This window comes from Haematobia irritans, chromosome 4, assembly GCF_050003625.1.
Source record: "Haematobia irritans isolate KBUSLIRL chromosome 4, ASM5000362v1, whole genome shotgun sequence".
Taxonomy (NCBI): Eukaryota; Metazoa; Arthropoda; class Insecta; order Diptera; family Muscidae; genus Haematobia; species Haematobia irritans.
In genome coordinates, this window is record NC_134400.1 from 64945615 (window position 1) to 64969171 (window position 23557).

The 23557-nt window shown below is 37.6% G+C and overlaps 1 protein-coding gene across 1 annotated transcript; it reads left to right on the plus strand.

Moving 5' to 3' along the window:
* The first annotated feature begins 7667 nt into the window (after window positions 1–7667).
* Window positions 7668–12517, plus strand: LOC142235486 (uncharacterized). Its single transcript, XM_075306738.1, has 2 exons — window positions 7668–9974; window positions 10055–12517. The coding sequence occupies exons 1-2, from the start codon at window positions 7668–7670 to the stop codon at window positions 12515–12517; spliced, it is 4770 nt and encodes a 1589-aa protein (XP_075162853.1).
* Window positions 12518–23557: the final 11040 nt, after the last annotated feature.

The following is a 23557-nucleotide window of genomic DNA, read 5'->3' on the forward strand; positions in this document are numbered from 1 at the left end:
CATTAAAATTACAGGTCTTTAATACCTTATGTTAGTATTTCTTTAATCAAATTTTTTGGAAACCAATGTTATATTTTTAATGCAAAAAAACAAATATTTAATTTCAGAATAACCCCTTAAAAATTTGGAAAAATTTTTAGTACTCCTTTGCTTGTAATTTAATAGTGAATTGGTAAGGATTCCTTAACTTTCTTTTAACCCTGTACAGTCATCCTTATTTTTTGTACATTAACGTCATCCTTCGTCATTTTGACTACGGCTCATTTCAAGAAGCTATAATTTTCATCGTGAGCGAAAAAGTGAACCAAACTTGAATTTATTTTCTTATTCAATTTGGTTTTACGTAGTATAACACAAAAATTCATAAAACGGTCGAATTAGTATAACTTAAATTTACCATTTCCCAATAGACTAAAATGCATTTTAAATCGAAAATGAAATTACGTGTCGTCATTTTGACGAATGATGACTGTCTAGGGTTAACCATAATAGTGTTCTTCAACCGTCGAACTGAACGGACGTGTTTTTTTAATAGCGGAGTATTTCATCGTAATAAGTACTTATTACGAATTTCACGTGTGGTGGAAATAATAAACCACCATGCAGCGAAATTCAAAGTCATCCACTGGGTTGCTAACTTCAGGGCCCAGTGGACGGGTAACGACTGAAGTTATAAATTTGGGCATCGACCAAGAGTCAGGCCCAATTAGTCGACCTGTAGACGGGTCGACTGGCGGTGACACTTTGGCAAGTCGAACCTTTTCTAAGGTGACGACATCAAAAGGAGGCAATCCCTCTCGAAAGAGATTCAAGGAACGAAGAAATGCTTTGTTTATCCTAAAGAAATTAGGATCAGTCGACCCAAGCACGTTGTCGGCTAAGCAAAGCGATTCCTTAAATTGGGCTCAAGGAATTCTTGAAGCTGGAAAAAGGGAACGATCACCGGATGAGCTGCCATCCTCTAAACGGGATCAAAGATCGTTTGCCTCAGTTGCAAAAGACAGCCTTGTGATGGCTATTATTAATAAAGGAGCATTGGACGGTATGATTCCAAGGCAAAAATGGGGGGAAATTGAGAACGCGATGTCTGGTGTCTACTCAGAGGTGCGAAAAAAGTTTCCCGGACCAAGTCCTCGACGGCAAGATGCTGGATGGTATCAAGGACGATATAAGTTAGTAGCTTTTGCAGACCAGAGGTCTATGGATTGCTTTAAAGCTGCATTAATGCTAATTGGTGAAGTTTGGGAAGGAGCCGCTTTGGAGTTAGTCGATAAAAAAGACATACCGGCTAAACCTAGAGCACATGCATGGATACCGGCAAACCCTCCTGATCCTGAGTTAATACTAGAGAGACTAAAAGAATGTAACCCAGATCTTCCAACCGCCGATTGGAAGGTTGGTCGTTTGAATGAGGTGGATGGACCAAGACGACATGCGGTGTTTATATTAAACATAGAGTCGCTGCCACATCTAGCCCAGACCCAAGGACGCGTAAGTTATGGCTTTCATGATATCCATATGAAGGTATACAAAAGCGATCAGCCAAAGTATTCCGAAACGGACAAGCCTCCGGTAGAGTCAGCAGTGGAAAAATCTCCTAGCGAAGCCGAAGGAGATATAAAACCTGCAGACTATGGCGAAAATCATATGCGGGAAGTTTCTACAGGCTCAAGCCTCACCAAAACTGAACCGCGGATTGTTGCGAGAGTCACCGAGATCTGTGAAGAGGAAGCCCTTGATGATTCAATTGAAGCGGCTGATGTGACGGTGGTTGAAAATTTGGATGGTTCTACGGTTCCTCCAGATAAATCTTCACCATTGTAAGGCCGCTTGTGCTGCCTTAAAAGTTCTCCTGATGAAAGGAGACATAGATATAGTTCTTATTCAAGAACCATACATATATAAGAACAAGATCTGTGAATTAAGCACTCCGGGTTTCAAACTTTTGCATAATACCGGTACCGATATAAATCGAGCATGTATAATTGCTAAAAACGAACTAAACTTGTTTCTGCTTCCTTCATTGAGCAATGCAGACACTGTCGTAGCCAGTCTAGAGATATCCACATGCAAATATTGGGTATCTTCGGTCTACATGGGACATGATAGGGAGATGCCACCCTGTGCCGTTAAGACCTTAGTTGAGGAGTCACTAAAAACAAAGACAAAACTCATTATGGGATGCGATGCAAATGCACATCATAGTATTTGGGGAAGTAGTGATACTAATGCAAGGGGAGAATCGCTAATAGAGTTTATTTTGCGTACTAACCTGGTAGTTTGCAATAAGGGAGATGCACCAACCTTCGTCACCAGGAACAGACAAGAGGTTTTGGACGTAACGTTGACCTCTCCGGAACTGAATGATAAGATATCTGAGTGGCAAGTTTTGAGGGAACATAGCTTCTCAGATCATCGCTACATCAGTTTCAGATTGGCTGTTCGTACTTCAAAGACCATATTTCCGCCAAATGTTAGGAAAGCTGATTGGAATAGGTATAGGGAATCGTTCAATTCGATGATACCGGAAATGCCGGAGACAAATATGAGCACTGTGCAAGATATCGAACACGCAGTGGAGCGGATTACTACGGCCTTCAACATTTCACTGAAAGCTGCTTGCCCTAGAGGAATGCCAAGGGGAAAAAATCGGCCGCCATGGTGGACTACGGAGTTAAGTAATATGAGGAAATCCTGCAGGAAGCTCTTTAACAAAGCAAAGTCCACAAGAGCTCCGGAGGATTGGGACACTTACAAGATGAATCTGAGAGAATATAAACGAGAACTGAGAAGGTCTCAACAAAACTCTTGGGATGATTACTGTAGCAGTATTGAGAATACGTCAGAGGCTTCCAGACTACGGAAGGTACTAGCATCCACTAACACCGCTCCAGGTTTCATTAAAACATCGGAGGGAAATTGGACAACGTCCAGTGAGGAGACGTTGGAGGTACTTTTGGACACACACTTCCCTGGAAATCAGACGGTTGAACCATGTTCCGGCGGTGTAACAGAGGCTCAGCGATCATTTCCTATCGAGGAAATTGTGTCGGAATCTAGAATAAAATGGGCTTTAAATAGCTTTGGACCATTCAAATCCCCCGGACCTGATGGAATTACTCCGGCGGAGTTACAGGCAGTGGCTGAAAGAGTTATCCCCTGGTTGACGGTGATATATAAACGATGTGTAAACTTAGCATATATTCCAGAAAAGTGGAGGGAAACAAAAGTCGTCTTCATACCTAAAGCAGGAAAAGCCTCTCACTCGTGTGCGAAGGATTTCCGACCAATCAGCTTATCCTCATTCCTATTTAAGACCCTGGAGAGGATGATAGACATGTATCTTAGAACTAGCGTGGATTCAAGTTTGCTCTCGAAACGACAGCATGCATACTCGAAGGGCAGGTCTACTGAGACCGCATTGCATGAACTAGTCAGCTTTATTGAAAGCTCACTATCTGTCAAAGAATACACAATCGTGGCGTTTCTAGACATCGAAGGGGCGTTCAATAATGTCCATCCGAGCTCGATATTAAATGGACTGACAACTCTGAATGTTGATCCAGGTATAGTTAGGCTGTTAGACGAACTTCTAATAAAGAGACGTATTTCAGCCACACTAGGGCAAGCAAACATACAAAGGTATGTGAACAGAGGCACTCCCCAAGGAGGAGTTCTATCACCTCTTCTTTGGAATGTTGCTATAAACAACCTTCTGGTTTCCCTAGAACAAGAAAGGATAAAAGTGGTGACATACGCAGATGATGTGGCGCTAGCAGTCAGGGGAAAATTCCCATCCACAATCAGAGATATTATACAGAGAGCTCTCCGGATGACTGAGAAATGGGCGAAAGATAATGGTCTTGGTGTAAATCCAGCAAAGACAGAACTAGTCATGTACTGCAAAGATCGTAAAACTCCCACGGTTAGGCCCATTTCCTTAGGGGGTACTGAAATTCCCTTTGGTGAGTGTGCAAAATACCTTGGCGTTATTTTGGACAGGAAGCTGAATTTTAGGCTTAATATTGAAGGGAGGGCGAGAAAAGCCACGGTAGCTTTGTACTCGTGCAAAAAGGCAATAGGGAAAAAGTGGGGACTAAAACCAAAAATTGTGCATTGGCTATACACTGCAGTAGTTAGACCTATAATGCTATATGGTGTTGTAGTCTGGTGGCCGGCACTTCAGAAACCGACTTGTTTAGATAAAGTTCAGCGTATGGCGAGCTTATGTATCTCAGGCGCATTTAGTACGACAGAAACAGACTCCCTTAATGTCATGCTACATCTATTGCCTTTAGACATTTTGGCCAAACAGTCAGCTGCAACAACGGCTGTGCGGTTGCGCGAGCTATCGCTGTGGTCGGAAAAAATGTACGGTCATAGTTCGGTCCTCAAAATAATGCCAGATGTGCCTAACGTAGTGGATTATACCCTGGCAAAACCACTTTTCGACAAAAAGTTTGAAACTCTAATTCCCAACAGTGAGGCGTGGTGTACACAGACCCCGGGGAATAAAAGATATATAGATTTCTATACTGATGGCTCCAAATTGAATGGACAAGTGGGGTTCGGAGTATATTCTAAAGATCTGGAAATTCGAATAGCGAAAAGATTACCTAATCACTGTAGTGTTTTTCAGGCTGAAATATTAGCAATAAGAGAGGTGGCGAATTGGCTGTGTCTAAACAAGACTGTTTAGACTTAATTTAACTATAACTTAATTGAATTTGAATTTAATAGTAAAGTAAATCATTCTGAATTTTGAAATTTGAATTGTATTATGCAATACAACGAAAAAAATTATGGTTTAAGAATCACTTGAAATGTATGAGACTATTCGATTTGCACTAAAGATAGTAATATCGATAAATGTCAAAAGATAATTTCAACTAGTTCTAAAAATTAGTTAAATAGAAAATCGAAAGGTTTCCTGGCTGGTATGAAACATTCAATAAATCACTTTTTATTTTCCCGCAGCCACGAATAGAATTACTTGGTAAGATCATCCTCGAATAAAGGCTTAACTCAAATTTAACCCACTTGTGTTTCGTCTCATTTCTCTCTCTTGAATTATTTTGGATTGGGTTATAATTTCCCATATTGCTCGAGGAACCATTCCCAACCCAAATAACAATATTATCTCGCCTAGCAACTTCATCCATTGAACCTTCTGTGAAGTTTTTGGGATTCTGTCTTCTCTGCATACCCAATATCCACATACAGTCCACAAAAACCACAACCTCTGGAGTCGTATACTCATTAAGCGCTTTTGGTGTCAGTTGGTGCTTTGACATCCTCTCCTGAAACCCCAGTTGTTCATGGTACTCTCGGCAAGAGAAGAGAATACAGCAACAGAGAAGATCACGAAAAGTAGAGAAATGAGGTAACTGCCACATGAAATGAATTATCACATGACAGTTTCAAGTCGGGTTCGGTAAGCTCAATAGCTAAAGCGGAGTAAGTTTAATTCTATGAAACATAAGAAAGTAAAAAGTGCTTAGAAATCGAAATTAAAACAGCATAAAATTCTTGTGGGAAAATATTAAGAAAACCGTGAAAATTGATGTCCGTCCGTATTGAAAGTCAAAGTTTCCTTTTCAAAAAACGTAAAAATTATTTAAAATTTTAAGATCAGAGGTGCAATTTTATCCAGAAAAAAAGTGAAAAGTGGAATATTTCAAGAAATGGAATAAAAAGAAAATAATAATTTTTATATGATTTATAAAAGCTATAAATTCGCATATATTACGTAATTGAAAGCATGCTAAATTTGCATAATTGCATATGTGCCGTTATTTAAAAATTCATGAGAAGAAAAAATCGCATAGAATAACGGCATAGATGGAGAAGTGCGAAAAAGTGTAATGTGAAAAAGTGTCTATCCAAAGAGACAGATGTTCCATTTATCACCCATTTCAATATTTTATTCTTCATTTCCATACGTCCCTATTCGCCAAATTTTTTTTGTTTGCTTGCACTTCATGTTTAATTCCTACATTTCATCTTTAACATAACTTTGAAATTCCAGAAGATTTGTTTTATTCCAAATTTTCCAAAAGATACATGACGGAATATGCAAAATTCCAAAGTGCAAATTTTTCCACAATTTGATATATGAGCAATTCCGAAATTTGTGTTCTCCGCTTCTCCTAATTTCTTTCTTTTGCTCAAATTTATTAATCGTATATAATTTTGTTCATTGGTTGTTCTTCGGCGAAAAAAGAGAAAAAAAAGTGCAGTAAAAAAGGCAACATTCCAAAACGTAAATTTTGTACAAAATTTAATACAATTTCGTCGATTGTTTCGTATTAAATCTTTACATTTTTCGCACAGTGTGTTGTATTCAGTTTTATGATCATCGGCATCCTGAATCCACAGTGAGAAAAACTACTATACAAAATACAGATTGTATGTGCAAAACTCATATATGAGACATTCCAAAATATATTTTCTTGTTTGAAGTGATGGGAATGAACCAGATTAATAAAATGAGAGCATAGGAATATATTTGCTCTGCAGAAATTCATATGGATATCTAAACGAATTGAAATTATTTTCAACAACAAATTTCGCAACCGCAACTTTTTCAAGCTCAAGGTAATTACCTTTTAATTTTTTTATTTTTTTATTTATTTTACTTTCCTATTTAATGTGAATTACAAAATTCAAACGCAAAGAGAAATGGTTTATAAATGAAGGGAAATTCCATTAAAGTATATACATATTCCAACATTCAAAAATATAGGAGCAAAACAAAAATTAATGATAAATAGAAAAATTATATTATATTAAATATATACACACACGAATTTGTGACAGATTTTTTTTATTTTTTGTTACGCACACATATATGTTTTGCTCACACAACGAATAATAATAATTGGGTTCCACATATATCTCGCTCTCATTGTCTTTGTGGATCGTATTTGACAGGAGAAATTTGCTGGAGTTGCCAATTTCCGATTATAAAAAGTGCTAATTTCGAGAAAACTAAAAAGTTTTACACCACACGTGAATTGTTGGTTTCATGAGTAAACTTATGTTTTCGTATTCATAATTTATTGTGCGAATTGTATGTTAGAAAATCTTAGAAATTCGACAGGGGTAAAGAAAACAGAAAAATACTGTTGATTGGTATGCCGCATTGAAACATATTTAATTATCCATTAATTAAGTGCTTAATTAATTATTGCTTTTGTTCAAAACGATTTATTTATATGCAAAAGTGTGCATAAGAATTAATTAGAATTCCTCCATCCGTTGAACTGAAATTTACGAAATTAAATTAAAAACAAATTTCTTTGGTTATTTTGTTTACGTTTTGGCTCACTTCAATATTCAATTCCCATAACTATTTCACGAACATACTTTATTTCAGTTGATTTTAGTCACTCAAGATCTATTATATTTTGAGCGATTTATGCTAATTTTTTACTTTTTGTATTTACATCAGTTTTCAAATTTTGGGAATTATTGATACATTAATATATATAGTCTTGTGTTATTGTATATTTCCTTATATTCGCCATACACATATTTACTTTGAAAGGTTTGTCAGTCACCCGTAAAACTGACCGCTAAAACGAAATCTGGTTTAAATACCATATATTGTACAGATATTTCTGAATCTACTGTAAATTGCATATTTTTAGTTCTATTTGAGGGAAATGTCGAACGATTCTTTGGATGATACGGCCCAAAAGGGCGAAGAAAGGGTTATGGCTATAACCGAACGCAAGTTTTATTTTGATTATGATCATTTACTTATGCTCTGTAGTTATGTCGAGAATGTGGATTTGGTTCAACAAACCGAATCGTTGGTGCAGGCTAAAATGGAGGATTTGGAAGTTCGATGGACAAGTTTCAATTCTTCCTACGAGTCTCTAATGTTATCCTCCGATTCAGCCATAACCAAAGAAGTGAGAGAGAAAGCTCGCGTTAATTTTACAGTATGTTCTGAGGCATACTATGCTTCTAGGTCTCGTTTATTGGACATATCGAGGGTAGCTTCCTCTTCAAATCCTAGAGCAGAAGCTTCTCGAATAGGTATATCACCGAGTGACTTCCCACTACCGCGTTACAGTCTTGAGACCCAAGCTGTCGGTTCACCCAATGTGTACATAAAAGTTCCTCCCTGTGACACGGAGGTGTTCAGAGGTGGATACGAAGAGTGGCCGTCTTTCCGTGACATGTTCACGGCGGTCTACGTAAACCACCCAAAACTTACTCCCGCACAAAAATTATACCATCTCAGAAATAAAACTCAGGGTTCAGCTGGCGCAATAGTCAAAAGATACACTTTATGTGATGAAAATTTTGACTTAGCGTGGAAGGCTCTCAAGATTCGCTACGAAAATAAGCGAGTGTTGGTTGACAACCAACTTAAAATTTTATTTAATATCCCGGTGGCAGAAGAGGAGACAAGCGAGTCTGTCCAGAGAATACAGTCAACGGTAAATGACTGCTTGTCTACCCTCAAGACACTTGACGTCAAGATAGAGCACTGGGATCCTATTTTGATTTATTTAATCTCGACCAAGCTCCCAGATAGGACATTATCGTTGTGGGAACAATCCCTGAAATCCCATAACGATTTGCCGATGTGGTCTCAACTGGATGAGTTCCTAATCGAACGTTTTGAGATTGTTGAGCGTTTGTCAAGCATTCGCTCTACGAAGGAAGGTTATAATCACACTGATCAGCGGGTTAATCGAACTCAAGCTTACCATTCCCAGGAGAAATTGGATTCTTCTTGTCCTTTATGTGAAGGCAATCATTCATTGCGTATTTGTCAAAATTTCCGAAATTTTTCGGAGCAAGAGAGAATAGACTTTGTATTTAAAAACAAGTTATGCAATAATTGCCTCTCTCCATTTCATAAGAAACAGAAATGCAAAAGTAGAAATAAATGCTTTATATGCCAGAAATCGCACCATACTCTTTTGCATTTAAAAGGTAGAACAGTCACAGTGCCTGAGAGCGATAGGGTGGAAAATGCCTCGAATACAACAGAAGCTCCTCGAACCCATAGGGATGATTTGATCGAAGGGCCATCGACATCGGGCTTTGGACGCAATGTTCAGGTTCAAGCAAATTATTCTTCAGGTAATGAGACTATTTTGCTTCGTACAGCACTTGTTCAAATTGAACACAGGGGAGAACTCTTTACAATTCGGGCTTTAATAGACCCTGGTTCGCAACGAACGTTTTTGTCGGAAAGAATCCGAGATATTCTTCGAATTCCATATCGGAAGGCCTCGTTTGATATTTTTGGTATTGGTGAACAGAAAATATCCTCGAATAAAGAGTGCGAACTAGTGCTTTTCTCATCCAGATACAATCTCAGGATACCTATAACTGCTATTGTACTCCCAAAGGTAACACAGCGTTTACCTTCTGTTTCGTTTTCGGTTTCATGCCCAAGTGATCTGAGAGAAATTGATCTTGCAGATCCCTCTTTCAATAAATCCTCGCATATTGACCTTATTCTGGGCAATGACTCCGAAAAACTACTCAATATCGACGGAATTAAGAGGAATATTTGTGGGGAAGCATCTGCTTACAACACTGTATTTGGCTGGGTGTTAAGTGGTCCCATGAGAGCAGAACGAGTTCAGACATTCACCACCCATGTACATCCTTCTGAAAATTCCTCTCTTAATGAAATTCTGCAGAAATTTTGGGAATTAGAAGAAATTCCCACATCTCATCCAGTATCAGACGAGGATCATTATTGTGAGGAATTGTACAGGAATACCACTGTACGTGGATCTGACGGTCGTTACACTGTAAGACTGCCTTTTAAGAAGGAGTTTTCTGAATCAATGCATCTTGGGTCTTCAAGATTCATTGCCCTTGGGCAATTGTCCAGAATGGAACAGTCCTTGTCGAAGAACCCTGAGTTACAAGTGCAATACACCGCGGTTTTAGATGAATATTTGTCATCAATGCATCTTGGGTCGACATACTTTCCGGTGGATTTTCTTTAGAAGAGACAAAAGAGCTCCAAACCCAATTAATATTTACTCTTAAGTCAGCGGGTTTCCCTTTAAAGAAAATAACTGCCAATGATTCACAGCTGTTGACCCATTTGCCTCCCGAAGACATCTATGACCTAGACTTTTTAAGACTGGATGAGACTAGTTCTACAAAAACTTTAGGAATCAAATGGAATGCCTTGAGCGACAGTTTTTCATATACTTTGGATCATATAGCTCCAACTAAAGGCATAACAAAACGAACTATTCTCCCGGCAGTCGCCCAACTATTTGACCCAGCGGGTTGGATAACCCCAATCATCATACGAGCCAAAATGCTTTTGCAACAGCTATGGCTGGAAGGTTTGGATTGGGATACACCAGTTAGCCAAGAAACGCATCTAACATGGGAATCTCTTATGCAAGATTTCTCACACATAGCGAATATAAAAATTCCTCGATGGATTCGATATATGCCATCAGATCGCGTTCAAATCCATGGCTTCGCTGATGCATCTAAAGCGGCTTATTGTGCTTGTTTGTACGTTGTTGTTAATTCTGATTGCGCTTCAAATTCGAACTTGGTGGTTGCGAAGAGCAAAGTGGCTCCCTTGAGAACAATATGTTTACCGCGTTTAGAGCTCAATGGAGCCGAGTTGCTTGCGAGACTTACCAATTATGTGTTGTCTGTATTTGATTTTAAGGTCACCCAAACCTTCTTGTGGACAGATTCGTCTATTGTTCTGGGCTGGCTATCGAAGCCTCCATGGTCTTGGGAAACTTTCGTAGCGAACCGAACCTCTAAAATTCATTCTCTTGTTCCCAATGCCCAGTGGCGACACGTCCCCTCTCATGATAACCCGGCAGATCTAGGCACGAGAGGTTGCAAACCTAAAGATCTAGTTGATTCAAAGTTATGGTGGAATGGTCCCTCATGGATTACAGGTCCTTTATCTGCATGGCCAGAAATGATTCCCATAAGTAGTGTAGAACCAAAAAAGTTAGTACAAAATCTTCATGTGACGGCTGAAAATATGGATATTTTGGATAGATTCTCCTCTTATAATAGAGCTTTAAGAGTTATCTCTTATATTTTTCGTTTTTATCGGCGGTTACATCCTAGTACAAGATCTGAGTACACCTTTTCCGGTGTAAATTTATCTCACGAGGAGATATGGTTTGTAAGACGAAGGCTAATTGAACTATCTCAGCGCTATTATTTTAAAGATGAATACACTTCCCTTTTGGACGACAAACTAGTTTCGAAAAAAAGTTCTTTGTCAACACTGAACCCATTTCTTGACAAAGACAAACTTCTTCGTGTAAATGGACGTTTATCCCAATCGACACTACCTTATAATGAGCGCCATCCAATTATTCTTCCGGGCAATTCCAGAATTTGTTATCTCTACCTTTCCCATCTGCATGAGTTTTTAGCTCATGCAGACTGTGTGCTCATGTGCAGAATGGTGCAAACGGAATTCTACATAGCTAGACTTAAACCGCGTGTTAAAGCAATAATCCATAAATGTAAAATATGCGTTATTTTTAAGCAAAACCCGTGCTCGCAAATGATGGCTCCATTACCACTCGACCGTTGTACTATTTCCGCACCCTTTCATGTAACTGGAATAGATTTTGCCGGTCCATTCGACTTAAAAAGTTCATATTTGCGCAAATCACCAACTGTTAAGGCATATGTATCCGTATTCGTGTGTTTTGCAACAAAAGCGGTGCATTTAGAACCGTGCTCAGATTTGTCTTCTGCGGCATTCGAGGCTGCGTTTTCTCGTTTTGTTGGGAGGCGAGGACTACCCCGAAGGGTAGTATCGGACAATGGACGAAACTTTGTAGGAGCCAGTAGAGTGTTGCTAAGAGAATTTTCCCAATTCATAAAAAGCTCATCATCTGATATTTCGAATAAATATTTGTCCCATGGCCTCGAACGGAGCTTCATCCCACCTCATGCTCCTCATATGGGAGGGTTGTGGGAAGCAGCTGTTAAAAGTTTTAAACACCATTTTAAACGATTAGCAGGCACACATAGGTTTACGTTTGAACAACTTGCCACATTGTTAGCCCGTATAGAGGGCGTTCTCAACTCCCGTCCCATATCAGCTCTTTCGGAAGACCCAACGGATATAAGTGCGTTAACACCTGGCCACTTCCTTAAAGGATCACCGATGGTAGCCTTACCTGAACCGCTATCTCCGAACCTTTCGTTAATAAATCGTTGGACAAAATTGAAGGCCATTCACCATCAGTTCGCCATTCGTTGGAAAGAGGACTATTTGAAGTCGCTTCAAAAACGTTACAAGTGGAAAGCGCCACAATGTAATATAAAGAAGGGTGATTTAGTAGTAGTGATTGACGAACTGCTACCGCCTAGTGAATGGCGGCTTGGTCGAATCGAAGAGACTCAACCCGGTTTAGATGGAAAAACTCGTGTTGTTCAAGTGCGTACTGCTATGGGTCTCATAAAACGGCCAGTTGTCAAGTTATGCTTACTACCGTACTTAAACGTAGCCGAATCAAATTAACATTAATTCAAAATCTCCAACAAATTGGAGAGTTATTTTCCATTTAACCGCACTTTACTTTTTATCCTTACAGATCAGCTAACTCCAACGAATCACGCAATCCAGAGATATATCGCTGCATGTTGTGTAAGCGGTTTCACAGTATACGAACCTGTCCAAAATTTTTGAGGATGAAGCCAATAGACAGATGCCGAACAGTGCGCCAACTTAAATATTGCGTAAATTGTTTAGCGAAGAGTCACACAGTTGCCAAATGCCACTCAAAAAATAAATGTCGTAAATGCCGTAATTACCACCATACCATGTTACATCCGAATGAGTACATGGTTTATGCTTCTGGCAACCGTCAACAGCCACCAAATTCTCATACGCCTCTAGCACAACACAAAAAACGGACGCAACAAACTAATGTAAAGACGGGTTCAAATCAACGGAAATTCAACAAAAAAGCTCCACAATCTAATACAAACTCTGTCCCTCAACCATCTATCAATCAGTATCTTTTATCAGACGCAATTCGCTCATTAGCTTCAGTTCTTTGTGCCACAAACCAAACTGATCATTCTTAAGTCCGGCGCCATGTCTAAACAAGACTGTTTAGACTTAATTTAACTATAACTTAATTGAATTTGAATTTAATAGTAAAGTAAATCATTCTGAATTTTGAAATTTGAATTGTATTGCATTGTAACGAAAAAAATTATGGTTTAAGAATCACTTGAAATGTATGAGACTATTCGATTTGCACTAAAGATAGTAATATCGATAAATGTCAAAAGATAATTTCAACTAGTTCTAAAAATTAGTTAAATAGAAAATCGAAAGGTTTCCTGGCTGGTATGAAACATTCAATAAATCACTTTTTATTTTCCCGCAGCCACGAATAGAATTACTTGGTAAGATCATCCTCGAATAAAGGCTTAACTCAAATTTAACCCACTTGTGTTTCGTCTCATTTCTCTCTCTTGAATTATTTTGGATTGGGTTATAATTTCCCATATTGCTCGAGGAACCATTCCCAACCCAAATAACAATATTATCTCGCCTAGCAACTTCATCCATTGAACCTTCTGTGAAGTTTTTGGGATTCTGTCTTCTCTGCATACCCAATATCCACATACAGTCCACAAAAACCACAACCTCTGGAGTCGTATACTCATTAAGCGCTTTTGGTGTCAGTTGGTGCTTTGACATCCTCTCCTGAAACCCCAGTTGTTCAGGCTGAGAAGTAATGTTCCAACAAATATTGGCATTAATATATACTCAGACAGTCAACCTGCAATAAAATCCTTGGACTCTGTGTTCCTCAACTCGAAAACGGCCATCGACTGCCGCAAATCTCTCAATGAGATGGCTGAGCAGTACAATATTCACCTAATATGGGTGCCTGGCCATAGGAACATACCGGGGAACTGCGAAGCGGATGAGTTGGCAAGGCTAGGGACTACCTTACATATTCCAGGGGAACTGGAATTTGTTGGTATGCCCCTAGCTACCTGCAAGCTCATGCTGCGTGAGAAGGCTGTTAGGATGGCAAATGTTCGATGGGAGAATTGCAAGGGTTGTAACGACACCAAGCAAATATGGCCCCATTTCAACTTAAACCGCACACTAGATATGCTAATGTTCTCGAGACGTCAGATATCACTCCTGATATCTGCTATAACGGGTCGCTGCCTGATAGACGATTTTGCAAAAACTATTGGCGCGAAGTATAATGACTATTGTATGAGCTGTCATGATGCGGAGGAAAAAGAATCAATTAAACACCTCTTGTGTGAGTGTCCTGCATTTTGTGTAAAGCGCAAGCAACTTTTAGGAGCATATAGCTTCAGATTACTGGCGGATCTGGAAAACGTTAACTTAAGCAGTCTGCTAATGTTTTTGGAACAATCTGGTTGGTTCAACAAAGAAAAATAATCAAGAAGGTTCAGCGGTTAAAACTAGAAGTGCCCATATGTAATAGGTACTTTTAGTTAATGTAGTATCACAATGGACTGAATAGTCTAAGTGAGCCTGAATCTTAATCGGGCTGCCACTTTAACCTAACCTAACCTAACCTAAACATAATATTTTTATGCATATTATTATTTTTTTCATTATATTTTTTGAAAACCTATTTAATAATTTTAATTAATGTAAAAAATATATATTTAATTTCAGAGTAACCCAAATAAATATGGACAACTTTTTATATTTCCCCTCAGCGTACAATTTAATAGAGAATTGGTAAGTTTTATATTAAAACTTTGTCTTTCTTTCAACTAGAATATTTATTTTATTATATCCTTCACATCGATAACAACACAGTTTTATGAGTTTATATAAAATACTTCATTATTTCTCTAATTGTTTCAGGTACAAATTTTATGAGATACGTTTTCCAAAGAAAAGTTGAATTCCTTACACCATTTGATAAAATGCCCCCAAATATGGTAAGTTACATGCTAATAAAAGAATTAAAAACTTATATTTCATTACATGGTGTTAATTTTTAACAATTTTCATTATTGCTTCCATTTTTTTTCCAGCAAGATATGTGAAAAAATTACCTACGATGAATAAAAAAAGGATAAGTCAAAATGTCCAAACAGCGAGTTCAAATGAACTACTCTCTGTTCCACGTGGTCATAATTTTTATTCACAAAAAACATTATATTAAGAACTTTCATCATAAGTTTTTATAATAAAGTACTTTTGCTTACAGAAAGTTTAATTTTAATGTATGAACATTTTCATAATAGTAAAACCATTTGTTGTTCCTTTAATTATTTAATTTCTCTGTACTGTGGAAGGATTGATTTAAAAATAGTTTAGTTGTCGACATTTTAAAGAGACTGTAAACCAATTTTTATTATCGGGTTTCCCACAAAATAAGCAAGTAAATCAAAAGAATATTGACTTTTTAACTTGGTAGGGGTATATAAATCTTATGGTGTTGTAAAAATGAATTAAAATACAATGTTATAGGTGAACTAAAATTTAAGAGAATTATAAACTAGACAAGTTGAAAAAAATCTTAAGGGCTAAATCATGGTCAATATTACTACAGTTTAGTTCATTTTGCAATGGAAAAGGGTTCACTGTTTTTTCAGTGTATAGATGATTACATTGTGTCTACTTTGAGAAAGAACCGTTAATAAATAAAGGGTTTGGTCCTTCCCAGTATGATCCCTTATTAGTTCCATGTCAGCAAATGGAAATTCTAAACACTCAGATACAAAGTTACAGTGAAGAGAAATTTCTTCATCTACCTCAGTGAGAGCAGTATCACTCAAAGGATATCACAATGGACTGAATAGTCTAAGTGAGCCTGAATCTTAATCGGGCTGCCACTTTAACCTATCACTCAAAGGAGCTCTTGATGGAGTGTCGGCTATCTTCAAATCTCTTCCTGGTTTATATACCACTGATAAGTCATAGCACTGTAAGCGCATCATAAAACGCTGCAACCTGGGAGGAATCTTGTGTAGGGACTTTTCGAAAAAGCTTACCAACGGCTTATGATCCGTCTCTACGTGTACTCTCAACCCATATAAATACTGATGAAATTTCGAACACCCAAACACAATTGCAAGAAGCTCCATTTCTATTTGAGCATAATTCTTCTGAGTATCCGTCAACGACACTGAGGCATAAGCAATAGGGTTTCGTCCATGCATCTACAGATAAGCTCACCTCACTCTTAGGATTGAAATAAGTCAAAACAGGAGACATGGTAATCTCTTTCTTTAAACTCTCAAATTCCTTTTCATGTATTTCTGTCCAATGCCCCACAGCATCATGTCCTAATAGTTCTCTCAAGTTCCTAGTTTTAGAAGACAAGTTTTCTATGAAGCTACCCAAATAATTCACCATACCAAGAAATCTTTGCACATCTTTCACACTCTCCGGTTTCTTAATATCAACAGTAGCTCTAACTTTTTCACCATCAGGTCTAACACCAGTCTCATTAAAAATGTGTCCCAAGTATTTTACCTCTCTTTTAAACAGTTTGCACTTCTCCTGATTGAACTTCAAGCCTACCTCTTTTGCCCTCTTGAGAACTTTTTCCAAAATGTTTGCATGTTCCTCCACACTTGGAGAAAATACTAAAAAGTCATCAATGTAAATCAGAACACCTGGAATATCACCAAAGAGTCGAACCATTTCCGCATGAAAAAATCTCTGGTGCCGCGTTAATGCCAAATGGCAAGCGTAGAAATCTGAATCGTCCAAATGGTGTATTAAATGTACAGATCCTAGAAGATTTGTCACTCAAAGGTATCATCCAAAATCCACTGTTCGCATCAAGCGAAGAAAAGTACTTCGAACCACTTAATTTTGCCTTACATTCCTCAATTGTAGGGAATTGGTAATGAGATCTCATTATTGCCTTGTTTAAGTTCCTCGGATCCAAACACAGCCTTAAACTACCATTAGGCTTTGTAACTACCACAACGGAATTAACCCACTCTGTCGGTTCCTTAACTGGTACAATAACCTTCATATTCATCATCCTATCTAATTCCTTTTTTAAGCCTTCATGTAGTTTAAACGGAATTCTACGAGGTGGTTCTACAACTGGAACAACATCGTCTCTCAACAATAAATTACATTCATTCTGGAAACAACCAAGACCCTTGATCACCTCCGAATACTTCTCAACTAAATTATTTATTGAAATACAATTAACCTGCTTAATCAAGTTCATATTCACAGCTGATTCAATACCTAAAATATTCTTACATTGTAAATCTACAATAAAAATGTCAAAAGGTAGCTGTTGTTTTTGTACACAGTTCTTACGTCTACCTTTCCCAAGACTGGTACCCTTTCACCATTAAAAGTGCAAATTCTTACTCTAGGTTCTTTCAAATTGTCCAATAACTTCAAATCCTTGGCTGCATCGACTGACAATATGTTCGCTTGGGCACCAGTATCAATTTGGCACACAATCAACTGGTTCTTAATGATTATCTCAACATTCCACTCTTTTGTAATTCCGTCTTTATTTATAAGTTTTCCAATGAACAGGTCGTCGTCTCCTGAATAATCATGATATTCTTCATTATTCGCAGACATTTGAAAATAGAAAAAGAAATATGTTAAATATTTCTTTTTCTGACGGCACATCCTTGAAAAATGATTCATCTTACCACATTCATAACATTTAGCTCCATCAGCTGGACATTTGTCAAATTTTTGGCAATTAAGTCCCTTAATCTTATTTTTATTTCGTTTTGTTACACAGTAATGCAACAGCACGAAATTTATTTTTAGAAAGCTAATTTGTTCGAATTCACCTAAGTAGTGAACAATCGAACAATGCTTTTTGTTTCTGTCAACAACAACAACATGTGACTACTAACAGAAACTCGTTTCAAGGAGACAACAACAATTCTAACGCGTACATTAGTAGTGTTTTTTCCTAGTTTTACGACGGGCTCTTCGTTGCTTATTATATTTCATGTTAGCCTGATACCGAAACAGGCAATTAACGCCCAAATGCATTATATCTAATTTTACAATTATTAATCGAGCTTTATGGACAGATTTAGATTAAGGAACATGATTAATAGAGTAATTTAAAAGAAAACGCCAGATACAAATCTATACACGCCTGGACTGTACATGTTTCGATTCGGGCGAATGAATCTTTCCACAGCCTTTAGTATAGAACTGGCTGGGAGAGATAACTCAATTTTGGACTCTTTATGCTAACTCCTTAGGGTAGGTACTATGTTCGGTTTTCGAGTTGAAAACAACTTTATTTTCGCGATTACTTTTCCTTAAATAATCAAAATTATAAATGAAAACAAACTTATTCCTGTAAAGTCTTGCCGAAATCTAGAGGAACAAGAAACTACGCATCAATTGAGTTAATTTGTCTGCTTTATATTGAACTGTTTTAATAAAGTAACCACGAAAATTTCAACGCGAAAGGCGAACATAGTACTTACCTTTATGGAGAAAACATTTGGGAAATTTCCTCTTACAAATTGAGTCATCTTTTCTCCCACTGTACATCATCTTTTCATATAACTACAAGTCCCTTAATCTTATTTTTATTTTGTTTTGTTACACAGTAATGCAACAACACGAAATTTATTTTTAGAAAGCTAATTTGTTTGAATTCACCTAAATGGTGAACAATCGCACAATGCTTTTTGTTTCTACAGTCAACAACAACAACTTACAGAAACTCGTTTCAAGGAGACAACAACAATTCTAACGCGTACATTAGTAGTGTTTTTTCTTAGTTTTACGACGGGCTCTTCGTTGCTTATTATATTTCATGTTAAGGTGAGTACTATGTTCGGGTTTTTCACCAAAACACTAAACTAAAAGTACAAAAATATATATGAAGACGATTATATTTTGATCAAGTCTTACCAAATAATGGAAGGAAAGGATCCAAATAATTTTATATTTCTATATTAATTAATTAAAAAAAGTAACCGTGAAAACAAGGTTTTCAGCTTGAAAACTGAACGTAGTACTCAGCTTTAGCCTGATACCGAAACAGGCAATTAACATTCCTAACATTTCTCCTAACATTTGGAGAGGGTTTTCCTTTCAAAAAATATACAATAAGTCAGCCGTCGCTGGGGTTTTGTGTCCTGCCCTCCAGGTGATGGAATTTAAATCTGGAATTTGTTAAGGAACCGAGTTGATTTGGAACATGTGTGATAGCTCAAAATGTTCGTATTGATGTCAGCTTTCATGTTCCCTTGTCCAAATTTTCTAGGTTTTCAATATGTGGACATCAGGCGTGTGTTAGTGTCCTGACCACCAGTTTCAACACTGAAATCTGGAATTTGACTGGGAACCGAGCTGATTTGAAACATGTGTTATACCTCAAAATGTTTGTATTGATGTCAGCTTTCATGTTCCCTTGTCCAAATTTTCTAGGTTTTTAGTATGTGTGCTCCAGGCTGGATTTAGTGTCCTAAACTTGGAATTGCACATAGAAATCATTGATTTCTGAAGCAAACTAATGCGCATTACAGACTATAAGACGACAATGTCCGCGTCCAACTTTTCGATTAAAATCGTACGCATTGACCACACTGCAATTTTTGTTTGACAGACCAATGAAAAAATCGATAGCAGAAATCGATATGATATCGATATTTTTATAAACAATAACATTGAGGAGAAAATTGTGACGCTGTTATGCCTCAATTTGATAAATATTCAAATACTATAGATATTCATAAAATATTGTTTTAATTTTGTTATGATAGCCTCTAAGTTAATCTTTTTATTTTTTTCAGCCAAACTAAAACATGTTTTAGTGTAATGTATGAGTGTAAATCGGGCGAAAGCTATATATGGGAGCTATATCAAAATTTGAACGGATTTCAACCGAATTTGGCATGCATAGTAAGAATACTATTTCTACTCCATGTGCAAATGTTCGGAGTTAGTGTAATCCATAGACAATAGATGTTATATAGATAGGCCAAATGCGTCACTTCCAAAAATTAATTTTCTGACAATTCGTTTTGATTTTTTCGTAAAGAGTCGCGCATTTGCTTTTGTGTTGTTCGTAAAGAGCAATGCTGCTCAATATTAAATTTCGTATTTTCGCGGTTTTTGGTCACAATTTCTTGTTCAAATACGAACTTTTAATATGTTCATTTATTTATAAATCCTCTGCTGCATCATAAACGTTCTAATTTTGTGTAAAATTTGCAAACTACAAAAAGGAAAACGAAAGAGATTGTAAGCGTGCTCTTATTTTTCTCGTTTATTCTTAATCTTCGGAACTGTGAAACTTAGTTTGACACCCATGACCTATCTATATAACATCTATTGTCTATGGTGTAATCCACCCATTTTGAGATCCAAAACAGAGGTTGCGCTGCTGGGTCAGTATTCTCATTTCCTTGCAAAAGTCTTGCCTTGGTATTTATGAGATTGGTTAATTGTTGATATAGATTTTCAATATACATTGTGTTTAAAAAAGGGCTGTTTTCTTTTTGCACTGGATACCCTAAGCAGTCACGGACTAAAAGAAAACAGAGTACTCGTTTATCCAGGAAATCTCCAAAAAATATGCAACACTGTCATCAGCTGTTTAAAAACAATCACAGAAAACAAGTGAAATCTTAAAATTTTAATGTATGAAATGCTCAAATAGTTATAAATATGTACTTCTGCGATTATTCATGACACTGTATCACTTTGAATTTCATGATATTCGATAAATAATTCACAATAAACTGCTATTTTGAATCTAAAAAGCGTCACTTTATCAAAATGCAATCTGGTAACACCGACTCGACTTGCACTGATGAGATGTTCTGGATGCAACGATGTTCTGGATAGCCCATACAAATGCTGCATCCAGTGTTAAAAGAAAACAGCCCTAAACTTGGGCTGAAGATGTGATGGCATCATGCAAGTTATTCTTAAGAAAAGTCGATTCCACTCTCGTATCTTCTTTTAAGCCATTTAATTCAGAGGTTTACAATAAGCATTCTCATGATCCATGGTCAAATATGGTTCCAAACGTGGTGCCAGTTCTCCAATAGTTGGTCAGAAATAAAGATTGTGATGTGAGAAATGAAGAACGTGGAAGACCAACAAAAAAGTTTGAAGATGCTGAGATTGAATGGAGATGACACCTTGTGAATGCGTGACATAAAAGTAGAAAAGAAATAAAAAGGCACTGGTTTAGAATTTGAACCAAAATATATGGGCTTTATTTAATAAATTATTGTTCGTCAAACAATATTTACCTTCGTAGAAGCGAGAGAGTCTCAAAGAGAATGTCAAAAAGCTTGAATGTCGAAAGGCGGGGGTTGATGACATTTGACGTTAGAAAATGTCCTTATTTTCGTACCGAAAAGCAGAAAAGGTATAGACAAATCCTAACGGCGGGATTACACTTGAAAATGATTATATGATTTAACAAAAGCTAAGAAAACGGCATTTGAACTTAAACATTGCCGCCCGCCTTGCAACATCCAGCCATGTTGCAAAATTTAAAGTAATATTAATTATATGTTCAATTTAAATAATGAAAGTATACAGAATGAACATTTCAGTTAATAAAAAAGGAGCATTTTATTTTAGTTCAATTCTGTTTTTTCTTGTTATGGTTTCCAATTCATGTTTCATTTTTTCAAAAACAAATTCATATTTACAAATGTGCTCGTCAAGCACGCGATCGTAAATGGACTCGTTAAGCCCGATCGATTTTTAAATTTCAAATAAATTTGACTCGGAAGAGCCGGGTGTCGAGGACTCATTAAGTCGGAAGACAATGGAAGATTGTCTTACACCCAATTATATGGGGTGGCGAAGCCACAAACAATTCTCCTGGAGGAACCCCAGAAGCCGTCGACAACGGTTTTTTATTGGTTGCTGTTGCAACATTGTCGGCCAGAATGGCAGAATCTGTAGTCGTACTGATGGTATGTTCATCGGCAAGGGGTGCGATGCTAGAATTAATCTCCCGTTCCTCATCCAACATGGGGACGTCGTCCTCAGACTCTGGAAGGGTAGCAGCCATCTTTGCTATGTTTTCTATCTATGAAAATATAGAAAGATTTCGGAACGGAAAACCAAATTAACATAATGGTCAGGGTGACCAGAAACCGTAGGTCGCCTTACAACTTGCAGTCCGATCTATTGCGATTCGAACGCGGCCATCAACCCAAAGATTTTTCACGTAACAAAAACTAGGGAGGACGCGAGCATAACGCGACAGATAGACCTATGTTAACTCCCTAAAAGACAAGGATGTAATCCATTTGAACAAACGACGACCGTTAGTACCCGGATGAACATCGCGAAGACGACATAATTTCCACGTAGTGGGGAGTAATAGTTCTCGTCGAGAATGTCGTGGACAAATCAAAAGTAGCATGTAAAGTTACCGCTTTCGTAGAAAAGCAGTCAGTTTTGTAAACATAACCGTGGGTTATCATCAAGGCGTGACCTGTAAAGCATTCCACATAATCCCATTGTCAAAACCAGTAGTGGTAAAATAGCGTCGCGCTCTATGTGAGAAGACAGCTCAGAATTATGGTGTATATTGTCCCTTGAACCAGACGCATTATTCAAATTATGGTACCCCGTCAATACGTCGTCAACGTACATGCTCTTCCGTAGGACTTGTACATAAAGAGGAAACCCATTCTCCGTGTCGTCAGCCAAATGCAAAAGTTGTCCAAGTCACTGTCTGTAACTAAAAGTTCCGGATAATATTTTGCAGAGAATATCTTAACTGTTTTCAATGCAGAAATGTCTAGGACGGGTCAACATATATATGTCTGTATACATCTGTGTGATATCGCAATTGTATACGAATTTATACAACCTCCACCTCAAAACGAGGAGAAACAAGTCTGATTGTTGAGTCGGACCGACGTGTAAAAATGTCATTCAAGGCAGTGAAAACCAATCGAAGTCAAATTGTCTTTCTATCGGTGGATGACCGGCGATAAGGCAGATAACAAATTTTCATTTGTAGGCGTAACCCAAACTGGCCTCATATGGTATAACTGTATATACCCCCGGACAAAGTCGTGGTGAATCGTCTTAATTCATGGTTTTCACAAGAGGGATGCCTAATTTCGAAGAAATTGTGTCAGCCAGGCCGTCCTTGGTTTCCGATTTGTCCGAAGAAATAAGTTTCAAGAGGAAGAGTATCTTCACTCAGAATACTGTCGGGATGTCGTTTTATAATTTTCCTCGCAAAACTTATCTAAATCAGATAAGAGAGGACGTCGGGGAAGCTCTTCTAGTTCCCAAAGTGCGGAGAAGTGTCTCGTGAAGACCATTTTCCTTGGAGAGGTCCACAGTAGTCGTGTAGACAGAAATATTCGAGGAAGGGATAGGACCCGTGATAACCCAGCCGAAGACTGTGTTTTGTGTGTGTTAGTAATGATCCCAAAATATTCGTTCGCGTACCCTCCAACACAATTTTCGGATAAAGATCCGCGCCCAAAAGCAGGTCAACAGGACGACAAACAAATAAATTGGGGTCAGCCAAACGTAGATTTGGCATACTAGACACAATGTCACGATCTAGAGAAAAAGATG